Source organism: Sciurus vulgaris (assembly GCF_902686455.1).
Source record: "Sciurus vulgaris genome assembly, chromosome: 5".
Taxonomy (NCBI): domain Eukaryota; kingdom Metazoa; phylum Chordata; class Mammalia; order Rodentia; family Sciuridae; genus Sciurus; species Sciurus vulgaris.
The window spans coordinates 176,750,180-176,774,286 of NC_136465.1; the positions used below are offsets into that span (position 1 = coordinate 176,750,180).

The following is a 24,107-nucleotide window of genomic DNA, read 5'->3' on the forward strand; positions in this document are numbered from 1 at the left end:
GGAGAGGGCGCTAATCGGTTTGACTTCACTTCCAGGTTTCGGTTAAAAATCAAACTCAAAATGTGGTCTTTGACACCTGAGGGGAAGAAGGGGGAAATCTCAACTCAGGTTCCACGACCGACACAGCTGGTTTCATGGCTGGGGACCACTCTGTCCCGACTCTGGAAGTCCCGTCAGCTTCTCCTGCCTGGTTCCCGGTCCCAGGCCGAGGCCACCCTGCAGGCGAGCTCAGGAACTGTGTGCTTGCTTCACTGCTTGATGAAGGGAGACCAGCACTCAAGCGTGCGATGCTCAGAGTATCAAAACCCAAGAGGAAGAAGACGAAAACAGTCGCAGGCCCCGCCCTGCAGGTCGCCTCTGCCCTGGTACGATCCCCTACTTTTCTCTACAGTTTACCATGTGTGCTTTTTAAAGGGACATTCTGTTTTGTATGTTTTTGAACTTGCATAAGCAGAATCTTCAGCAACTTTTAAGACAATTTTGTAGTTGTAGATGGACAGTGTGCCTTTACTTATGTGGTGCCAAGGATCGAACCCGGTGCCTCACCTGTGTTAGGCAAGCGCTACAGCCCCAGCCCCCTTCTGCAACTTTTTTTTGGACTCCACTACCAGTTCATGTGGCTTCTCACGCACAGTGATGGACATGCGGCTCGGTGCCACGCCAGAATGGGCGGCGGGGCTTGCGCTGCTGCTGCTTGCTATTTCCTCTGGCTGCCTAGAAGATGCGGCCCGGGGCCACTGGAGGAAGAACCTCTCTTGGCAGACACCAGAGGGGCTCTGGGGCCACCTACAGGCCCTCCGGGGTCCCACCACTGCCACTCCACACTGTCCAGCCCTGCCATGTCACAGTGTTCCAGAGAGGCATGAGGAATCACCGTGGTCTCCGTTGGCACTCCCTGACAGGGAAGGCGGGCATCTTCCACGATGACAGGCCTTGCTTCCTCTGCTGGGAAGAGGCTCCTGCATAAGGCTCTGGACCATCTTTAGTCCAAGGAACCAAAGACATGCACTGGGGGACAGGGTGCCAGTCCTTGTGGACTCTGCAGGTAGCCCCTGCATCTGGAGACCCCGGGAGAGGCCTGCCCACTGCCCGGGGGAAAGTGCAGGTCAGTGTGTCTTCCAGGCTCACAGCTCCCCGCCAATGACAGCCACTGTGACACAGCCACACTTGGATTTCGGAAAGCCTCTCCTCGAGTTCCCCTTCCAGCACCTCTGCCCTGTGTCCAGCACCACCAAGTCCATCCAGGGCCTCAGGCGGCCCCAGGAAGCCGCCCCCAGGGGCAGAGCACACCTGGCTCTGTGCTGCGCCCACAGGGCCTGGAATGGCCCAGCCCAGGTCTGAAGCCCAGAAGACCCTCCCGGCAGTTTGGGGACATTAGCGGGAGAGGGAGACAGGGAGGCGCTGCTGCCCGGGGCTGCCCCTCAGTAGCCCTGCTCCTCTGAGGCTGACGGCCCAGCACAAGCCAGGCTCACAAGTGGGGCCGGAAAGGGGTCAACAATGTGCCTGAGGCCCTGTGGTCCGTGGTGTGTGCCTGAGGTGGCACGAGGTGGTCAGGAAGTGGCCCTGAGGACGGTCAGGCTGTAGCCTCCTCCCAGCCCTCAGAGGGCTCACGCTGGCCCCTTCCTGCTGCCCCTGGAGGGTGGCTCGAGGCAGAAAGGAAACCTGGCCTCTTCCCTGCCCACTTCCCTCTCCAGCCTCCCTCGCTCTCACCTGGGATGGGCCCAGGCCCCAGTGGACGTGCCTCCCCCGCCTCGGCCTTCCAGCTGCCCTCAGCAGCAGACTTGGCCCTCACAACCCCCTCTACTCCGGCTCCGTGGGTTCAGAAATTCCGTCCCACCCAGCCCTCTGAGGTGCGCCCAGCTGACCACGGCGTCTCAAACACCCCTCAGCGCTAACTGACTAGAATGCGTGAGGTGGAAGGCACCTTCCACACCAGGCGCCCCCAGTGCTCAGGACGCACGCAACACTGCACAGCCACCTCCTCCGCCTGATCCCCAAAGCCTGCGCTCCTCCAGAGGTGTCTGCCCGTCGGCCATGAGAAGACTGGAACTCCCAGGGGCCGGTACGGTGGCCTGGGCGTGTCCTTGTCCTGTGTGCACCACTGGCAGTGCTGCTGAGGAAGCCGATGAGTGAGGAAGGGGCTGCTGAGCTCCGGCGAGTCCTGGGTGCACGTCGCAGCTTGCAGGCCCAGCACCCACTGCACCGCCCACGAAGGTGAGGGAGGGCATCCTCGCCACGGGCGGGGCCCAGGGGACGGTCCTCAAGTCGGCCTGAGTGAGGGGGTTGCTGTGATTGACAGCCCGTCGGAGACTCGGGGCACACAGGGACCCACTGCCTCTGTCACCATGGTGCTTGGAGGCCTGGCCCTGCCGACACCTCAGTCACTTCACACAAGTGGGTGCCACGCACGTGTCTCTTCAGAGTGACTAATTAGCTTTACTCAGACTTGACAACAACCGGGCTGGGCCGGCCCCCAGGGAACCCAGCCCCTTCGCAAGGGTAACGCGCCCTCCCAGCCGAACCCGGACCAGGAAGAGCATCTGTCGCCCACACGGCCACCCGCCCAGAGTCATCAGCACAGCTAATTACCACTAATTGTAATATCGTTTCTGTCTTGCTGCTAATACATTTAGACTTGCTAATCAAATCAAACCATTCCACCTTGCCGCGCTGCCTTCGAATAAACATTTCTGCAAAATGAGAAATAAATAACTCCCAAGCTTTGTTCTCCTCTCTGCAGCCGCTGTCTGCAGGCAGAGTGGGGTGGGGGTGGCCATTTGTCTTTGGGTCCAAAGGCATAGAAGAAATCAGAGGAGGAACCAGCCTTGATTGTCCAAAACTTCCCATCAGGTGGAGAGAGGGTGACCTGGAGGCCGGGGGAGGAGGGCGGAGGGGACTGTCCACGGAGCTGCCCTTCTCGTTATGTGCTGTCCCTGTGCGGGGCTCCACCCCCTTGGGGGGTCTTGTCCAGGCAGCCCCCGAGGGGCTGGCAGCTCCTTCTCGGGACCCCTCAGGCCTCTAAGCTGCTCTCACTCACCAAGTTGGGGTGCATGGTCTGCTTCCGGTCGGGCTCTGAGCATGCTGAGGGCAGCCATGCCTCGGGTCTGTTTTCCCAGACACTCACCCAAGGCCCGCACCAAGCAGGTGCACAGGGAACCCCAGCTCAGCGGCAAACAGCCCCAGGGCCTCAAAAATGTCACTCTCGTTTTCAGATGAGGAAACCAAGACTCAGAGATGCTAAGTGGCTGTGAGCCCTGAGAGAGGTGCACAGCGGGACCTGGGAACTACTCCCGTCTGACCTGGCTCTCACCTGTGCTCCTTCAGAAAGGAGGGAAGGGAGGGCACAGGCACCTCCATGGCCCCCAACAATGGTCACAGGAGGACCAATGAAGCAATGTGACAGGCTCAGCAACATCCAGGGCTCTCTGCTCAAGGACACACTGGAGTGAGAATTCTGAGAATTCTGGAATGGAAACTGACAAAGTTCGGCCATGACTGCAAGGTGACAGAAGCACACCAGTTACCACAGCGATGGAGACCTGGCTCACCCCGGACACCCAACCCGCGGCCAAGGAAGGTGCGTGTGCTGTCCCAGGGGCCACAGGACTTCCCAGCCACAGCCCTGGGTGGCTCCCTGTGCCTTGGCCAAGGTCAATTCCCATCACCAGCCTGGGAGACTGGAGTGTGGAGGGTGGACACAGCACAGCTGGCGGTGGGGAGCCGGGGCCCTCGCCTGGACTTTAGGCAGCTCTTGCACTAAAAGACACAACCAGAACAATTACACAGGAGGAAGAGTCATCTGGGGCTCACAGGTCAGCAGTCCCAGTCCACAGACAGCAGGCTCCCTCCCTGGGGCTCAAGATGGGGCAGGACATCATGGTGGAAGAGTGTGGCAGAGGGAAGCAGCTTGCGAGATCAGGAAGCAGAGAGAATCTCCACTTGCCAGATATGAACACACACCCCAAAGCCGGCCCAGTGCCACACCCACCACCAGCTACCACTCAGCTAATCCTCTCGGGATTAACTCACTGATGGGTTAAGACTAGCTCACCGTCCAATCGCTTCTCTCTGAACCCTCTTGCACGTGAGCTTTGGGAGACACCTCACATCCAAGCCAGGACGCCTGGCTCTCCGGGTGGGGCTGATCCACTCTGAGCCCAGAGGAGAACCAGCATGCACATCTCTACCCTTAGGCTTCTGTTCACCTCAGGGCAGAGCCTGGGTGGACACCTGGCCACCATCACGGCCGGCAACCCTGCAGGCTGGTCCTGCTGAACCCACTTCACAGATGAGGAAGTAGAGGCCGGGCAGGTCATCGACTCCCCTAAGAGGATGCAGGCCCAGGTCACTCCAAGCCCGTTTCCTCCCGCTCCCCACCAGGCCAGGCAGCTCAGGGGGTCCTCCGTAAACTCCTGTCTGGTATCTCATGGCCCCTGCTTCTGCCCAAGCCACAGCCACACGATTCATACACAAAACTAAGAAATGAGAAGCACACGCACATCCAACAGGGATGTCGATTTTAATTAATTTCAGACTTCGTATGTTTCTGGCAATTATTTGTAACGAGGTTTACAGAGGGCATTTAAAATTAATTGTGATTTTTATCTGGAAATCAATGCTTATTTTTAAGCAGCTCATTAGGGGCAAGCGTGTGATACAGAGCAGCAGGCTTTGCCAGGAAGGAGGCACCAGGCGCTGAGAGGAGCGTCCAGGAAAGGAAGGTGTCTGAACTGTGGCGAGGGGATCAAAGCCGGCTGAACTACCAAACGAAGCGCCAGTGGACAAAACAAAGGCTGACAGACGGGGCTGTCAGGGCAGAGACCCTCTTAATGAAACGGGAGAAGCGGGGTGCGCGCCTTTCACTGTGCAGCAATTCAGCGCAGGCCACGAAAGCACCTCAGGGCCACCCAGCCAGGCTTGGGGAGCTTGCTGACTCGGGCTGAGGCCACACGGTGAGCACCCCGCAGGGGCCTCCCGCCTGGAAACCAGGGACGGGGAGGAACCACTGAGGGCCAGCAGGCAAGCCCGTTTCCAGACGCACTGCCACAAGGCAGCTAAGGGAGATCGCTTAGGTCACCTTTTGTGCTTTTGATATTTAAAAAAAAGTTTGGAGAAATCAGTTTTAAAATCAGCCTAAGAAAAACAAGTGCAGATGAACAGAAACAGCCAAAGAGCAATCATAAAACATGAACGAACACAGCCAGCACCACGTCATTTACAAAACATTAGCACCATGCTCCTCATGCTGCTCAGTCACAGGATTAAAACTGAATACAGTCCTGTGAGTTAGGATCAAAATCCCGCTAACATTTGCAAAGGCCTTTATATCTTATAAAGATACTATCATCTCCATTTGCAGATGGAGAAACTGAGGTTTAGGAAGATTCCACACCTTAACAGAGTGTGAGAAAGCAATATTCTAAAGACCTGGAGCTGAGCCCCTTTCCATGCCCTGAGCTCCTCAATCTATCCCCGAGGTTAGCAAGGCATGGCATCACCACCACCATTACCACTGCGATCATTACCACCCCCCACCGTGATCACTCTACCACCATCACCATCACCTGCAGCACCACCTTCACTATGACCACCACCACTGCCCCACTGTGATCAACTACCACCATCATCACCACCACCACCACCACTACCCCTACCACCACCCCACCCCACCATGATCACCACCACCACCACCACCACCACCATCATCACCACCACCACCATCATCATCACCACCATCATCACCACCATCACCACCATCACCACCACCACCACCACCACCACCACCACCACCATCACCATCACACTACCATTGCCTCCACCAGCACCACATTCAGCACCATGGTCAACACGGACCAAGAAGCTTCTGCACGTCCACCTCCAGGCCAGAGACCTGCCAGGGGATGGGGAGTCAGCGGAGGGCACTCGAACTCCCGGCCCTGAGGTCAAGATGGTGACTCCCAGTCACAGGACACAATGCAGTGGAAAGTGGCCACACTGGACTTTGTCCCCAGAGACAACTGGCAACTTCCAACTTCTCTCAGGCTTGCCCCCAGCACCAGCGATGGTCCAGGAGAACGGGAAGAGTCCTGCCCCCATTGGGTGTAATCCCACAGAACTGCCAATGGCCCGGCACCATTACCCACAGCAGCCGAAAGATGGAAGCAGCCACATCCACCAGAGACAGACAAGTGCAACGTGGCCAGTCAGCCTCGGAAAAGGAGGACATTCTGGTACATGGTACAGCATGGAAGGACCTCCAAAGCATCGTGTTAGGTGGAACAAGCGAAAAAAGACACACGTGGTGGGATCACAGGGCTCCCTAGAGTCGTCATGGCAGAGGGAGAAGGGGCTGCCGGGCGCGGGGAAGGGGGTGGCGAGCAGAGGTCTGGCTGGAAGACAGCAGTGCTGGTGGTGACGGCCACGTGGCACAAATGGACATGCTGCCAGGGGCTGGACACCTCAAACCGGCAAGGTGCTGAGTTCCGCGCTGTGTCCGTCCCGTGTATGGAACATTCTGACCCACGTGATGTAACGAAGTTAGGACGTGCAAACAAGAGAAAAACAAAAGGGAGATCCCCAGGCTGCACACCTGAGCCACCCGGAGGGGAGGCAGCGGCAGAAGCCTGGGCTTGCACACTCGCTGATCCCCGGCCCACACTGGGCCTGGGAGGCAGTCAAGCCCAGAGTGCCATCCATGATGCCCGGCAGCTGCATCCCAGTTGGGGCACTGGGAGGGCCGGGCAGGAACAGGAGCCCTGGAGAGGGCAGAGGCCTGTGTGCACTCAGTGAAGGATCCGCAGTGGGAAGGAACGGGCGCCTGGCCACCCTGCAGGCCAGGCAGAACCCGGAGCGTCGCTGAGGGGAGGGGAACCTGTGCTGCCACGGGTTGTGCTCCAGCGGCGTGGGACACGTGGGACAACAGCGCCAGGGTCCTGGTGGGTCTCCTCCCCTCAGGGAAGGGGGCGGAGGTCCCAGAGCCAGAGCTCGGGAGACAGAAGAGACAGGCCTGGATACCCTGAGAGGGGGCGGCGCCTTAGGAAGCTTGGGGGTCCCAGAACAGGAGTGTGCCCGACTGCCAGTCTGCTCCACCTGTATCCTGCGCTCCATGGGGACCCCTCAGGCCAGCTGGCCAGGCCTGCCTCTGCTCTGCTGGCTCTGCCAGGGCACAAAAGCAGAAGACTCACCTGGGGACAGGAGACAGGGCGGCCACTGCACTGGCTTCTCCAGCTGGGTGTACAGGGGGAGGTCTCTTCCAAACGCACTCGGTCCCTAGCAAGCCAAGTCCGACCTCCTCAAGGGACGGGGGCTGGTGACCAAGGGACAGACCATCCTCTCGGCACACCACGGTTCTCAGGAGGTGCTGAGGTGGAGCAGGAATTTGGCTGTTAACCCCGTTCCCGCCATGGCCTCAGAGGCCATGAAGGACAGTCAGTGACCACTCGCGGGGAAAACCCGTGTCTGCACGGTCCCTGAGGCCACACTGTAGGGGAAACCGCTGCCGGGGTGGAGGGCGGTGGCAGCACACAGCGTGAAGGTGCTCTGCGCCCCGACTGCTCCACACAGGACGTGGAGTCCAGGTTGCGATACAATTGAAAGAAAAGCGACCCAAGAGCAGAACTCACTCAGGTCCCTGCCTGGAGACACGGCTGCCTGCAGTGTGCATGGCCAGCTTGGCCTGTGGGACCCTGGGGGCCTCTTGGTCAAGAAGGTGCCCTTGAAAATCTGCCTGTTGGATCTGACCCTGAGCAAGGGCAGCAAGTTCCCAACCCCACGTGGCCACGCGAGGCCCCGGACTCTGGGGTCCTTTTTCTTTTAGATGTTGATAGACCTTTATTTCATTCACTTATTTATATGTGGTGCTGATACTCTAAGGCACTGCCTCGCACATGCTAGGCAGGCGCTCTACCACTGAGCTACAGCCCAGCCCACTCCGGGTCCTCCTTGCAGGTCTCACTCCTCACTCCCCGCAGACCACGAGGTGACCACGAGGCATCGTGGACACTTCACGTCAGCGCTGCCCAGACCAAGCCAAAGCCGAGCCCCACTGCCCAGCTGCACTTCTCTTTCCAAGGACACGTGCACAGCCAGCACAGAGACAGTGTCGGGGGTCCCACCAGGGGCCTCTTGAGTGGAGGGAGGGGCGGAGGGAGGGCAGAGGCAGCAGCAGGAAGACCAAGGGGCAGCAGGGTCCTTTCTCCCCGGAGAGCAGGCGGCTCACGTAAAGAGCAGAGCGCTGCCACCCAGGAGCTGGAACGTGGCAGTGACTTGATGTTTCAGGGCCTCGATTTCTTCATCTGCAAAGTGGGACGAAAAGGCCTCCTGGGGTGGAGCAGCCGCCTCTGGAACCCGGGGCTGCCACCCCTGCTGTGGACCAGGAGAACCATGCCCAGAGGTGCCCAGAGGAACTGGGCACTTGCCACTCCCAGGGCAGCGCTGGGGAAGCCGAGGCCTTTGCCAGGGAGTCTGACCACTTCTGCTCCCTCGCGGGCCTCAGCTGCTCCTGGACACCTGCCACGTGGCAGGGACTGGGTGCTCTAGACAGTGTGGGGAGGCTGGGTGGGAGACACTGGCGCCCGCAGTGGGGTGCAGACGATGTCCAGCGGAGGTGACGGACACCTGCACGCTCTGCTCTCACACCTGCCACCAGCACCCGACGGCCATTTCAGACACACTGACACATGACCCCCTGGTTTTCCATGGAACGTTCATGGATCCAAACCAAGGCACCTCTCAGCCCTGGAGGAACAAGTGGCCTTATAAACAACCTGCTTATGGCACCTCTGTGGCCAGGCCACACACACCTGCCCAGTCCTGCCAGGTGTCCAGGGCTGCAGGACAGGGGTCGTGGGGGGGGGGGGCAGTGCTGCTTGCGTGGCCCCCACTCAACCAAACTTGCAAGAACAGGGGCATCACGGGACAGAAATGGGGCACGAGACAGGCTCCCAGGCAGGACAGCAGGGACGCATGCCTGAAGCTGGGGTGCTACCCCGTGGGTGTGGGAGCCGGGCGCACCGAGGCGCACATCCCCGGGCGGAGAGACAGTGGAGAAGAGCTGGGGCAGTTCCTCCAGGCTGAGGTGAGATGGGGAGGCAGGGGCCACCTCCACCGCCTCGCTCACCTCCCCACTGCTGCGGCTGCAGCCTGCTACATGGCACAGCCAAAAAGGTGACCCACAACTGCCATCGCCCTCCTGGGCGCACGGCCCACTGTTCCCTGTGGGCAAGGGCGGGAAGGGGTACAGACCCAGTGCCTTGCAGGAGGGAGCGTCCCAGCAGAAGGGAGCCCCTCTCGCCCCACCTGTGAGGACAGAAGGCTGCCGGCTTCCCATCAGCTGGTCACTGGCACACTCTACCCTGCAGGAGACCGCAGGTCCATGCACAGTAAAGAGAAAAGGTGCGTGACGTTGGTTGGGGACTGTGGCCATGGCTTCTTTACGCCTTCCAGTGGCAGAGCTGGAGTCGGGACCAAGGTCCCCAACCAGGGCAGAGCTGCCTGAGCACAGGCAGGGCGACATCAGCCTGAACCACCCAGGTGGTCTTAGGGGTTGCCTGAGCCCCCCGCCGGCATCCAGGACAAGGAGGGTGCACCCCAGTCCTACCAGCCCTGCCCCAACGCTGGTCAGCCGGCCCGGGGCCGATGCCCCACATGGGTGACCACCAAATGCATCATCCCATAAGCCCGGGGACACATCCAGGAGACAGGAACCTTTGAGAGGTGTCTTCTCCCCGAGGCACTGACAGGCACCATGGACGTCCAAGGGACAGGAGCCAGGCCCCAGCCAGCAGGGTCTGTGCTGGCTCTGTGCCTTCAGCCCCCAGCCCACTTCCTGTCCTGCCAGCAGAGACCTCAGTGCCACAGCGCACAGGCACACGAGGCGCCAGGTGTGTGATAAGGTGGTGCGGGAGAGGAGGACACTGGCCACCTGACCCTGGCCTGGCTCCACAGGCAGTGGGCCCTGCAGGCAGTGGCTCGGACCCTGCCTGGCTTGCTCCCTGGACTGGTCAGCCCACCCCACTCTTCACACCCATGGGCTGGACCTCGCCTGTTTCCACTCCACCTTCACCCTATGAGGAGGTGGCCGCTCCATCTCCGTTTTACAGATGCAGAAACCAACTCAAAGACCATGGGCTTTTCCCCACTCTGCTCCAGGGCAAAGAGGCTGCAGCCAGGGCCCAGCCACTCCAAAATCACCTGCAGTTCAGGGACGAGCTTCCCCACCCGCAGGCAGGTGCTTGTCACCATCTGCCCCTGTGTCTGGAGGGGCCTTGCTGACCCAGATGACCTCAACCTAATTGTATCAGCAAAGACCCTCTTTTCAAATAAGGTTGCATCCTGAGTTTCCAAAAGGACAGAGTTTTGGGGGACACTGGTCAACCCAGTGCATCTGCCAGACTAGAGTTGGGGGAATGGGGCTGTTGGGGTGCCCAGCCACACAGGACACTGTGGGCTCCCTCATGGGTGTGTCCCAACAGCTGGAGCAGAGTGACACAGGCTGGAACTGCTGTCCTGAGTGATGTCATGGCTTTACTCTCTGAAGCTGATACCTGGAGGCTACTCTGAACGCTGGGAATCAGGAACATCCCAGAAAATATGGGGCTGGCCCCAGTAGGTGGCTCTCCAGAGTAAAGAGTGACACTGACCTGTGCGGCAACACGTGCGCCCTTTGGAAAAGGGCCCAGCGGAGGGCTTCACCCTGACTCTCCTTCATTCGGTAGCAAAGAAAGGCTGTTCAGAAGCAGGGCAGATGGAAGGAGGAACAGGCAGCCGCTGGCCTTCCACATGTCCCTCCAGCCCTGCAGGGACTCGGGGCTCCCCACCCCACCTCCCAGGAGCTGCATGGCTTCCACAAACTGCCCAGCTCTGTTGGACTCAATTTCCTCATCTGTTAACTCTAAGTTCAGAAAACACAGTCCCCGCTGAGACTGCAATGTGTCGCTGAGCTCTCGGACGTCAGGACATGCCCGTGAGGAGGCCACGGTGTCCGGCATGGCCAGGCACCTCAACTGCCCACCTTCCAAGCTCCAGCTGGGCTGGGCAAGGCCAGCTTCCACTGGCAGGTGCACTGGGCGGACCAGGGTCCCCCGAACTCCACCCATCTGGAAATTCAGAATGCGACCTTATTTAAAAACAGGGTCTTTGCAGATACGATTAGGTTGCAGTCAGTCGGGTCAGGGGGGCCCCACGGACACAGAGGCAGATGCTGAGGGAAGATGGCCAGTAGAAACGGAGGCCGAGCCCAGAGGGACGCGTCTGCAAGCCAAGGGACGCCAGGAGCCGCGACGCTAGGGGCAGCAGGAAGGCCACTCCTCCAGAGCCTTCGGAAGGAGCACAGCCTGCTCACGTGCTAATTCAGACTTCCGGAGCCCAGAAGGTGTGAGGAATACTTTGCTGTTCGAAGCCCCGTTTGTGGTCTCAGAACTGGCTCAACAGAGGACAGTTGCAGCTGGGCTGGAAAGCAGCTGGCCCAGGGCCCTGTGCTCAGGAGCAGCCGCACCAGGCGGGAAGGGACCCAGCCTCCTCCTCTCCCGGGCTGCCTCCCTCGCCTCGGAGGTGTCTGGCCACACTTCCCCAGCCCCACTCAGAAGCTGCAGATCAGAGTTACACTCGTCCACTTCTGCTAGCCATTGGCCAATCAGTATCATCACGAGAAAGAAGTCCAGATAAAAACGCCCTAGCCCAGGCGTGCAGATCAGCATGCCTGCGAGGGGGCTGGCCCTGTGGGGCACTGGCCACGCGCCTGCCCCACCTTCCAGGCCCGGCCACGCTCCCCTCCACACTGGCTCCTGCCGGCCAGCAAGGTCCTGGCCCCCAGCGCCGTGTTTACCTTTTCCATCAATTAAACAAAGCCGAAGAGAGGCAATCACAGCCTCAGGAAGGCGGGTGGGTATGTCCCTCCCTCCAGCCACCAAGGTGGGGGTGCGCGGGGGGATAAATTACTGCCCCGTGAGTCCGGCTGCGCCGGGATGTAATAAAATGTGTTGCTAAGATACAAGTACCAACAAGTTCATTAAAGGACACTTTAGACCAGGCTGCCAGACTCCTCTCCCTTCCAAGGCAGCTTATTTGGTATCGTCCCTAGTGTTTGTAATTAGATCCCCAGTATGAGAGGCTGCACGCCCCATTCAGGTCCGCTCGGTGAGCACGTTAATAAGATAACTTCAACGAGACCCTGGTTCAGGCCGGGGCGTGGGGAGGGCGGTGCCGCAGGACAATTTCATACGTGGAAACAGATCTGAGCTCCGCTTAGTTTTCTGAATGGGAGACAATACCTCGGAAGAACCCCAGCAGCTCCCTGGTCATACAACCTGGGGGCTCCGTCTCCCACTGGACTACAGAGTCCTATGCCCTGGGACCCAGGACGATACTACAAACTCGAGTCCATGGCCTTTGAATCTTGGGGATCATCTCGGAGCCCAAGTATCTGAGAATCTCAAGGCTGCTATCCTAGCAGTTCCGGGCTGGACCCACCAAGTGATGGCCAGTCATAAGTAGCCACCCACGTGGTGGGCAGGAGGAGATGGAGGGCTCACTGCCAACACAATGGAGCTACCAAGGGAAGCAAGGCCAGAGGAGGGATGTCAGACCCTACACAAGAGGTCAGGGTGGCTGCCCACCAGCTGGCCCTGAAGGAGGACACAGCCAGGGCTCAACATGGTGCAGGAAATGTGTCAGGGAGCTTGGGTGAGTCACATGAGCCTGCAGGAGTGTCCCTTTTGGCTGCACTGTCCTGACCACTCCACAGACCAGAAGACCCCATGGGCACCTCTAAGCAGGCTGCCCAAGGCCATGTCACGTGAGCTGGGGAGAGGCTGAGTACACTCCTGCTGCAAAAGACTGGGGTCCCCAGGCTGTCAGTGGGCGGCCACAGAACCCTTGATGGCCACAGGGTTCCTGAACCCAGAAGCTCAGCATGTGGGAGGACCCTGCTGCCCCTGGTCCCAGTGCCAGCTGGGGCTGCTTCTCCTTCAGGCCTGGACAGTGGCTGTGCAGGCAAAGGCCTCCAAAAGCCAGCTCAGGGGCCAGCCTGCGGGTCACTCCCGCCAGCACACTCCTGCTAGCTGCGCCATCCTGAGGAAAGGCGGTAGCGGCCATGTCAGAGGTCACAGGCCCTCGCCACCCTGCTGGCTCTTGGTCTCACCCTCACGCTCGTGCTCCCCGCCACACGAACTGTCACCGGAAGCACACGCCATTTCCTCTGCCAGGAACTCTCTTCCCACAGGAGGCCACCGGCTCCCTCCGGCTTCCACAGGGCTGTGCCCCACAGCTGCCTTCTCAGAGAAACCTCCTTGTCACCCACCTACAACTGCCCCCCCACGCACCTCCCCTGCTCTGCTTCTTGCCAGGCTCCCTGCCACCCCCCAACCTCCCGCCTTTGTTTACGATGCTTCTGTTACCTATCTCCCCCTCTGCCTGGGAGCACCCCTGCCCACGGCCAGAGCCCAGCAGGAGCAGGCGCACACTGTCCTTCTCACCAGGCAATCTCTTCTGGACACACAGAACCGCCCGGCCTGGGGGCAGGCCTAGGGCAGAGGGCTGTCACCGTGGCTCCCTTTCCGGCTCCTCTGCTGAATGTTCTGGGCAGCCGTGTCTGGCTTTAAAGCACCAGCCACAGGTGCTCCTTGCGAGATCCTTCCACAGGCCTCGGCTGCCACCTTCAGTACCTGCAGCTCTGACAGTCTCCAGGGCCTCTGGCTTCAGACCACGGTGGCCCAGTGACTGTCTCCTCACTTCCCCTGCCAAGCCAGGACGAGCTCCTGGGGACCTACTTGCAGTGGAAGCTGGGAGATGGACAGCAGCGACCTGAGCCGAGAGCCGCGGGCTGTCGGGTGGCGGTTCAAGAGATCACACTGCGCGGATCTGCGTGGCGTGCACCCCCCGCCAGGGCACACTCCTCACGGGCGAGCGCTGGTGGTGCTGACTGTGGGCACCGCTGCCTGTCACTCGTGAGCTGCATCCCCATTAACTCTGGATCACAACACGTACACGCACGTCCTTAATCACACTTCCAAGTTCACTGCACACACACTGGCTGTCTGCCTGAACAACAGCAAAGAGAAACCCCTCTCCCTCCCCTTCCCTGCTCCCCTGCCCCAGGCCCTTCTCTTTCCTGGGGCTGAGAGCCTCTCCCAGCCCTGCACAGTGACAGCCTGCAGACCCCCCTGCTACCATACTTAAGACCCCAAAACGCAGGCAATATGCCCCCAAAGGCGACTGCCCCATTATAGCTGTTGGTTCCTCTTCCCTCTGGCGGCTGACTCCCCCTCATAGCCCACAGGGGGCCTCGAGCCCTGCATACAGACTCTGCAAGCAGAAAGATGTGCACCTGGATGGGGCGGGGGCAAATGACGTGCAGGTCCTCCTCTGCTGTGCCCGGGACACAGAGACCCGGACGCGGACCCATACCAAGGACCAGCACTGATTCCGACCCAACAGGTTTCACAAGCAGATGATTCCCAGGGCACGAGGCTGGGGCAGGCGGCCCTCTCTTACTTGTACAAATCGGAAGTCACCTGCTGAGTGACAACCATTCTGAAACCACTAGAATGTCACCAGGGTCCCCTCTTGGTGGCCCTGCTGTTGGCACACAAGGACATCCCTTGCAGGACCCAGACCTCTCACACCGGGCCATGCTCCAGGAAAGCAGCTTTCAACAGAAACCTCCAGCAAACGGAATCTTGCTGTGCAAATGAACAGGAGGTTTTCCCTGAGGCCGCAGTGTGACACTTGGTGGAAGACTAGCTCTGGCCCTGACTTGACACCCCTGCCCCACAGCCACGCGCCCTCCGAGGTGCCCCCTGGCCCTCGCCTGGGGCATCAGAAGTCATCCGCCAAGCCTGGACAACATGTGCCCTCAGCTCCCACCGAATCCCAGCCTGGGGCCCAACCACATTCTGGACACTGCAAACTCCCAGGTCTCTGTCCCAACAAGAAGCTGCACTGGCCTCTGCTTTCCCACAGCAACACTGCCTCTGGCCCGCCGGCCTTCTGTGTCCCATATGATGTTCCCAAAGCACATGGATGACGGCTCCCTCACTCAGCTGCTCTGCTGAGCCACAGGAACACACCCAGCCCAAGGGACACACATCCCCAGGACGACCCTGCCTGACAGGCAGCTCTAGGAGACCAGGACCCAGCCAGGCCGGCCCCTCTGCCCTGCTTCAGGATGAGGGTTCAACTCGACCCTGGGCAAAAATGTGAAAGTCCTCAGCAGATGCAGCCCTTCCTACTGCACCTCAACAAGACCACACAAACGTCAAGCCGAAAAATAAAACGATTATGTAAAGCACAGCCCATGCGAGACCGCGAGGGACGCCTGCTATTGGCAGGCAGGGGCCGTAGCCAGAGCGAAGCCGCATCAGCAATTTCTCCCCACTCGCTGGAGACTGCTACTACCGAGCAATAAGAAACTGCCAATAAAAAAATCTTAAGGAAGCATATTTGTTCTGTTGGAGAACAGAGGCCACTTCAAAATGAGATGAAGCCTCCACCTTAATGCATAAAATCTCAACACCAGCAACAACCAGAGGAGAGGACGGCAGCACCCAACACCCTGGGGCTCAGCCAGGGCGCGTGGCAGACGGCGCTCACTGCCCAGGCCTGGGGCTGTGCTCAGGGGCAGCCTGGCTCCTGCTGGTGGGGCCTCACACGGCGGTCCTCCCTGTCCCCAGCCTTCCACGTGCTCCTCAAGTCTGTGCTCCAGGGAGAGGAAGAGACTCGGCCCAGCCTCCTCGAAGCTGCTTCCACTTTCTCCTTGGGGGTGACTGACCCACTGGGCTCGGCTCCTACACTTCCACCGAGCACTGTGGGCAGCGGAATCCACACACAGCTCCACACCACCTAGCATTAGCACTGCTGCTCCTCCCCAGCCGCCCGCTGCAGGGTTAAGAGCCCAGAGCCCATAGCCGGAGGCCCAGAGCGGGGTGACCTCGATGGTCACTGGACCTCACCGGGCTTCAGCCTCTTCCCGAGCAGAACAGCAATCAGCAGCAGGCCTTCCGCAGAGGGCCTCCGAGGGAAACTCCGGGGTCTGCAGGTGGTCGAGTCACACTCGCAGAGGACGCAGAGGCAGGGCTCACTCCTGGTGCCATCTCCCTAACCCTCCTGTTGCCTCTTTAAGATCATTTCTTGGGCATGAACCACAGCTAAGAACTGTGCTGACGGGCAACATGATGCTATTCCTATTTTACCCGTAAGGAACCAGGGCCTCTGAAGAGGCGAACCCTGCCCAGGTCAGAGCTGCCGGGGACGCAGCGGCGTCCACCTGGGCCTATCTGGCTTAAGGCCTGTGCACAGACCTCGTTGTTACAGGCCTCTCCAGAAAGCCCGAACAGCACTCTCCAGGGGCTGTCTCCAGGGCACAGACACCGGGGGCCCACGCCCAGCCCTGCAGGTGACCAGGTGACTGAGACTCTGCTTCTCATCCAGAGCCTCCCCTGCTGAGGCAGGCCCCGTGGCAGCCACACGCTTCCCCGGATGAAGCAGGAAGCAGGCACGTTTACCTCTGGTTCGCACGAGGGAAATAAAAAAGGCGCCGAGCCCAGGATCCGGTTCCTGAGACAAAGGTGATCCAGCAAAACTCGCTGAAGCACAGGCTGATCAGAGGGCCAGCAGGTCAAAGGAGGCATCTCGGGGTCTCCCAAGTTGTCATCAGCTCACTGAAAAGTTCAGCCCCAACTGAAATCAGATGCCCAGCGGTGGCAAGGTGTGTGAAGAGGTGAGGTATCAAAGTGAATGCTTTGGACTGGCTGAAGAGGACAGCCTACTGGGTGGTCACCACCAGCCTCCCTGAGTTGCAAGAGACAGGCCCCCTCCTGCCCAAGGACCTCCCGAATGGGGATAGCCCAGTGCATTTCCCGGGTCAGCCTTGCCTTGGTGGGCAGAGTGCTCAGGTTCACCCGCACTGGACCCCTCAGTGCCCTCCACACACAACCCCCCCACCGGTGACCTCCCCTCAGGAATCTGAGAGGGAGGTCTCATTACAACCCCCACCTTACAGACTGGAAATGGAGCTCAGAGGGCAAGAGGACTTGCCCGGGGCACTCGGCTGGGTCAGGGGCACGTGGGGCCTTGGCTCTTCTGGTCTCATCACCTTGTATCTGACAACACAGTGACCAGATGGAGAGGCGCTAGGGGCCAAGACACGGGGAGCCCAAGGGTAGGGGCAGAACTGGCAATTCCATGCCGGTCCAGAGCTGTGTGACCTCGGGACGCCGTCCTCCTCTGATCTGTCCAGGAGAGGACAGGGAATGGCGTCTTTAAGGAGAGCGCTGAGCCGGCCGAGGCTGTGTACACAGGCTGCCTCCAAGGCTTCCCCAGGGACAAATGCCACCCTCCTTGGAGCTGTCCCACAAGCCCCACAGAGCGTGCCATCCCCTCCACTGCTGGTGGCCAGGCGTCTCGGGACAACGCCTGGCTGGGGGACGGGTAAATGGAGACAACTGCACCGAGCACTGAGAACACACCTGTGAGCAGAGACCAGGGAGATGTCTGCAGGAGCGAGGTGTCGCCATCACAAACCGTGTCACCCACCCACTACATGTCCCCAGAGTGCTGGGAGCTACGCTGGTGTTCCCAGGTCAACCTGAGCTGCTTCCAACAGATGTCCACAACACTGCAGGTGTGAAGGGCAAGTCCGGCAGTGTGAGGATCACGACACGATGGGTGTGCATGTACAGAGGGCAGCCCCCGACACTGAGGCCTGATGCTGATGGTGTCCAACAGGGGGCAACAGCGAGGGGGATCATCCCATCCATGCTGCCACACTCAAACCTGTGCTGATCCTCCCAGCATGCATGTCTTGCTAGTACCACAAAAACTTTCTTAAGTAGAATGCCTCTTTATCTCCTCTATGGTACAGAAACAACAGGCTGCTGATCACTGCCTTCCTGGTAACGTCTCACTTTGGAGCAGGAGAATGGTAATTAATTTTGTGACTTCAAAAACAAATGATGCTTCCTCTCATTCTAGTGACATAATCCTGGAGTTTGTTATGGGCAATAAAAATAAATACAAAATAAAACGTAACTAGTTACACCTAACATAGATGCGTGTGCTTTACCACACACACGTCTGTTCTCTTTAGGCAGTTACCTGCCCAGTCATCCTGGAGGCTTCCGGAGCTGTGCCCCACAAACTTCCTGGCTCAGGAAAGGCAGGAGGAGGTCCCTTGTAGTCCCTGCCCACCCCATCTCGCCTCGCTGGTCACTGGCACTCTGCAGCCATCTCTAACCCCCTGCTCCCGGACGCCACAGCCATGGATCCTGCAAGCACCCTCCAGCTCACCTGCTTGGGGTTGGGGGCTCGGCCTCCTCCACTCTCCCCCTGGGATCTGCTTCCCACTTCACATGCCTGCCTGTCCCGTTTGCACCAGCTGGGAGCTGCTGCCCTCACCGGGGCCATCGCTGACTGCATGCCTACTGCAGGCTGGAGCTCCCCTGGGACCACACGTCATCACCACGGACCCTCACACTCCTCCCCGCCCTGAAAACACGGGGAACAATCCCGGACTGATTCTGGGCAGACCCCCAGGGCAGCGTGTGCACGGTCAAGACAGCCAAGGCAGGCGCTCCTCAGAGGCAGGGCGGCACTCGGTGTCGGGGACCTGCTAAAAGCACCAGGAGGGCCCCGCTGCCAGGCTAAGGGGTGCGGTGGAGGCCCCACTGCCCCAGCAGAGGACAGGCAGCAGCAGGGCCCTGGGTTCCGCCCAGAGGGCAACGGGAACCCACTTGAAGATTGCGGGCAGGAAGCAGAGTGATCATATTCTGATTAAGACACTCACTCTGGTGAAGAACACACTAGAAAGAACACAAGATTTAGCACACTACTATTAAAAGTCAAAAGGTGAAGCCCGTTGGAACATCCATTGATAGGCGAATGTCTTCTACCCACAGGAGGATCATTCAGACACCAAAAGGAACCACGCACGGACACGCGCTTCAACTAGGGAGACCTCTGAAGGCTCGTGGTAAGTGAAAGAGGAGCCACTGAGGATCCCTGTGTGTTGCTGGTTCCCAGGGGGAAGTCCACAGCAGGCCCCTCTAGGGAGCAGGCGCGCACTCTCTGGGGCGGAGGGGCAGGGCAGTCAGACGGTTTCCTTTCTGAGCGTTAAACACTATGGAATGGATGCGGACAAAGTGCCCAGAAGTGCAACAGCTCCCGAATAGTTTGCTCTCTATAGGTGACACACAGTTCGCATGTGCCAGTGCACAAAACTGTTCTGTCCTCCTTTAAGTCAATACAGTGAGGCGGCTGCTGTCACCTTCCCAGGGTGGTGGGGACACCGAGGAAGCGGGGCTCAGGCGGAAGGGCACCAGGCAGCTTCAGTGGGTGAAGCTGGGTGGTCCAACCCCACACTCTCGCCCACAGAGGGTGAAAGGCGGAGCCTCGGGAGTTGGCATTAATTGGTCTCTAACCTGCGATCACAATGCTGCTTGAGCAGGAAAGGGACCCTGGAGAGGAAGAGTAAGCCTCACCTTCCTGAGGGGAACAGGCCTGCGGGGAGAGCTTGGAAGAGTCCGTCTTTTGACAAGCGAGACCCTCTCTGAGGGCAGTGCTCTGGGAATAAGCGGCCGCAGGCTTCACTTGGTGCAGCCTTCTAGGCGGAATCCTTCTGTGCTCGACGTGACTAGTGAATCATGCCAAAGACACGATTTAGTGCCCGAGGGAGCGCCATATACATACCGCCTTTCAAGAAGACAGATTTTTATTGCTGTGCTGGAGCACAGCCCCTTGGAACCCAGAGTCCATCAAATGGATGGATGGGGCAACGCACAGGCCCCAAGTTCACCTCCAGGGTCTCTGGCAAGTCCACACAGATGTGGACTCAAGTTCAAACACAAGACTAACTCTGGTCAAGCTGGACTGTGTGAAGTCAGGTCTGGAAATTCCACCTCACATGACATCAAAACACTGCGCTGAGGACTCCAAAAGGGGGGGACGCCTCCAGTGTTGATGATGGGTCTGTTATTTACATGAAGTGCTTGTTGCTTGACAATTTAGATAAAAATGTTACTGCCTCTCTGCATGTGCTGCAGATTCGTGGCGTAAAACCACTGGAGCAGCTAATGGAGTCTTCACACATCACATCTTGTTAAAGAAGAGGGGTCCACCCTCACCAGACGCAGCCCAGCACTGAGGGGCAGGCTACCCCGAGCAGAGCCTGCCTGTGTCCCCCACCAGAGCTGGGCTCTGACCAACTCCCCATGCCCTTCCCACAGAGAAAACATGAACTCCCTTTTCAGACAGCAGGGACCCATGACACACAGCTTTCTGTTTAACCCCTGAGCCCCCAGTGATGAGAGGAAAACTGGATACGATTTATCTGTTCACTTCCGACCAACAAACTACCTGATTTGGAGTCCCTTAAACACATATCTGAATGTCTAAAAGTAACTGAAAACATTCCAGTGCTAAAGGGCACCAGTGGCCCTGCAGACTGCGCTGCTGTGTTTCCACCCGGTGGATGATGGGGTCGGTTGTTCATTTTACTACCTTGTTCATCATCCTCCGCACGTGCACTTTTAATTGAAACTTAACCTTTATATCTGATACTCCAAGTGGGGGCAGCACATACACAAAAAAAAAAAAAATCTCCGGAGGTGGTGAGATTTTTTTTTCCCCCGAGTAACTATAAAGGAATTCTACCTTTAATTTTATGTTGTTGTTAAAAAATCAATTATGACATGCCAGCTTTTTCACCCCTACTCCCACATTTCGGCTCCTCCTGGACAAGTTTTGGGGTATCCAACCAGAGAGTCTCTTCAAAGCTCTAGCACAGCCCAGTCACCTCCAAATGTGTACCTCCACCTTTCCCAGGCCAAGCTGCCAATCACCACGGAAGTCTCCGAGGAGAGAGGGAGGGGGTAAATGTTAAGTCCACACAACTCAAGGCATCAGTGACCTCTGAAAGATGCAACAGCCAGCTAGGGAGAGAGAGGAGGCTTGATTAGCATGCTGAACCTGGCCTCAGCGCCCTCCCCTCCCTTTTATGAGCCCTTGTTATATAAAATGCCACAAAGGGAACCGGAAAAGGAACACACTTGCAGTTACAAACACAAGTTCGATGGCAGGGCAAACCCTGGCTGCTTACCAGATGTTATTTTAGTCATCTAAAAGAGAAACATTTTTAAAGGGCCAAGGAACAAAAGTTTTCTTGTTTCCTTTCTTTTTAAAAATACACAGGCGCGCGAGCGCACGCGCGCGCGCACACACACACACACACACACACACACACACACACACAAAGATGGAGGTGTATTCCTTCATTCGCAGGCATCCTTCCCGAGTTCAAATTTAAAGGCGAAGGCAGCCTGAGTAGGCGAGCTCCTTCCCCCAGTGGCTCCGTCACCTTCAAACAGGATTTTCAAATGTTTCTTTCAGCCTTATCTAAATTCCAGCATGTCGGATAATAAATAGCTACTCATTTACTATCATCATAAAAATTTAAACAGCCTTGAAACAGTTGCTACAATACAGAGGAAATGATCAAACCTAAGCTCGGAAGAGCCACTCCAAATAGTAAAACTATTGCCACGTAGCGCATACATAAAGACATTGTTGCCGTGAAAGCTGCGGGGTTGCTGGCTTCGGTTTTAAATCTACTCCAAGCGTAAGACTCAACAACTTGCCGTTTTATCCAGTGAAAAAGGGGCTTAGTAACCTCAGCTATTACTCCGCACCAGATTTGGTGATGGCTTTTTTTTTTTTAAAGAAAGTATCCGATTTGATTCTACACAGTGATTAAACATCTTTGTGCTCTGCGGAGAAGGGTCTTCCAACCCCTCCCCCTCCAAAAATGGCATCGAAGCAATCAAAATGGTAATGCCGGGCCTGGGTCCCCTCCCCCCGCGAACTCCCCGACTTCGCCGGGGCCGCGCACCGGGCCCCCCTCCGGCGGGAATGGAAGCTTCCACTCCCGGACGGGGGCGCGCAGCCGGGGGGTGGGGGGCCGCGGCACCGGCAGAAAGGGGTTAATGCCTGCGTCCCAACCCCGCCGTCCAGCCGGGCGCCCCCGACCGGGCGCGGACCCGCCGGAACAGCCATCTTTCTTTCCGGTCGCCTCCTCGCCCGCGCGCCCCCTCCCACCACTTTTCAACTTTAAAGACTCGGAAGGAGCACCGGGCCTCGGAGTTCTCCCTCCCGGGGGCCGGCGCCCCGCCAACCGCGTCCTCGCCTCTCCCTGCACGGAAACCCCGCCGGGGAGGGGGCGCCGGCAGCGAGGAGCGGCCGGGGGGGCTGGCTGTCCAAGTTTGGCGCAGGCGGCGGCGGTGGCATTCCGAAGGAAGCGCGATCGATGGCCGGGGGCGCGGCGGCGGGGGCGGGGGCGGGCCGCGGGCGGGCGGAGGGCGCCGAGGAGGGGCGCCCCCGCCCGCCGCCTCGGAGCCCCGGGAGCGCCATTGGCTGCGCCGCTCAAAGTTCTCGGCTCCGCGGCGGGGAAGGGGCGGGGGCGCGGCGCGGGGGCGGGGGAGGGGCGGCGGGGGGCGGGGGCGCGCGGCCGGCCGAGCTCCGGCGGCGGCATCTGTTCGTGGTGCTGAAACCCGGAGCGCTGAGCTCAGCGCAACTAAGTCACAATGGACAACTTTTCCTCCCCCGCCGAGGCCCCGCGGGGGTTGGCCGCCGCGCCCCCCACCGCGGGAGCTCCGGATGGGTCCCCATCTACCCCTAAGGCCGAGAGACCAAAGTTGGGGCAGAACCGGGGGGTCCCGGGGGCGCCTTTCTTTTGTTCCCGGGAGCTGGCGTCAGATTCCAAGAATAAAAAGTGAAGCCGGCGAAGTGGAGGGGGGCGGCCGGGGAAGGATTTTAAAGCGAGATCTGCCAGGGACGCCAGAAATCGTTTCCAAGTAGTTTGGCGTCCAGGCTCGAATGACCGCCGCCCTCCGCCCACACGCGCGCCCCGCGTGGGGCCGGGGTCGCGGAGCCGGGGAATTTGCACGTTCCAAAAACATGTCCACCAACTCAAAATGGACGCCGGGCTGCCGGCGCCTTTGAGGTGCAGCTTGTCTCTTTCGGCCACTGCCGGGGCCTCGCGCTCCCCCCTCCGTCGCCACGAACCGGCTCTTTCTCCCCAGAAAGGGGGGGCGATAACTTTGAGGGCTGGAGACAGGCCCCAGGGGAAGTCTGCGCGTGTGGCGCCCACGCTGGCACTTTTTAGGGTGCTGCCAAAGTGCCCGGAGACCCCTCCCCGGCCCCCCGCCTCGAGTGGGGGCCAGGCCCCCTCGCTTACTTGTTTGTCGCTGAGCGCTGCGATCCGCGGCTGCCTTTCGTGGAGCTGCTTCTTGAGGTCGCCGTTCTGCAGAAACACGGAGGAGCGGGCTCAGGTCGGCAGGCCGGAGGTCAGGTACTCCCGGAGCCCCGCGGGCCACAGCACCCCTCCAGGGGCCCCAAGGGGGAGGCCGGCCGCGGAGCGCCCCAAGTTTCCCGGGCCGCGTTCCGCACGCGCCGCGGCCGGGCAGTGCCGCGCGGGGCCGCTTACCTGTGGCTGCCGCCTCATCGGGGCAGCTCGCGGGGCGGGGCGGGGGCCGAGGCCACCCGGCGGCGCGCCCCGAGCCGTGCAAGTTTGCAGGCCGGGGTGCGTGTGCGAGGAGTGTGAGTGTGAGTGTGTGCCGGGGGAGGGGGGAGGAACAAAGAGCCAAGTAAACACGGCGAGTCCGTGTCGAGCAAAGCTCATAAATATTCAAGTCGCGTCCTAATCTCCCCAACACACACACGCGCACGCCGCAAAACCGCTCCGGCGCTGGCCGCTCGCGGGGCAACAATCACCGAAACTACTTTTGCGAACAGTGCAGGACTCCGTGGGGATAGGGGCCGAAGGGGAGGGCTGGAAGGGGGCTGTCCACGCTTCCCCTCCCCGGGACAAGCTCTCGGAAGGAACCCCTCCCGGGTGCCCTGTCAGGCAGACGCTGCAGCGATTAAGGGAAGATGCTGGGATCGGGTACCGTGAGCCCTCGAGCCCCAAAGAGTGCAGGATCGCGCGGGAGGAGGATGGAGGGGGAGCCAAGGGGACCGAGCCATGCATACCTCCCCTGCCCCGGGACAGGCTCTAGAAAGAGGCCCGTTCCCGGCACCAAAGCCAGGACCCTGCGCCCAGAGAACGCGGTGCACCGGTCGCT

At 59.4% G+C, this 24,107-nt stretch overlaps 1 protein-coding gene across 5 annotated transcripts in view; it reads right to left on the reverse strand.

Moving 5' to 3' along the window:
- The window catches only part of PHF21B (PHD finger protein 21B), a 76,544-nt gene that overhangs the window by 51,992 nt on the left and 445 nt on the right, over positions 1–24,107 (reverse strand). For 3 of the 5 annotated variants that reach the window (XM_079141693.1, XM_079141697.1, XM_079141694.1), the window contains exons 1-2: positions 23,471–23,746; positions 23,222–23,287 (exon numbers count right to left, since the gene is read on the reverse strand). In XM_079141693.1, the coding sequence (XP_078997819.1) occupies positions 23,222–23,287; positions 23,471–23,665 (261 nt within the window). In that variant the 5' untranslated portion in view covers positions 23,666–23,746. Of the gene's footprint in view, positions 1–23,221; positions 23,288–23,470; positions 23,747–24,107 lie in introns of those variants that run through there. The other 2 variants (XM_079141695.1, XM_079141696.1) reach the window with 1 other exon arrangement.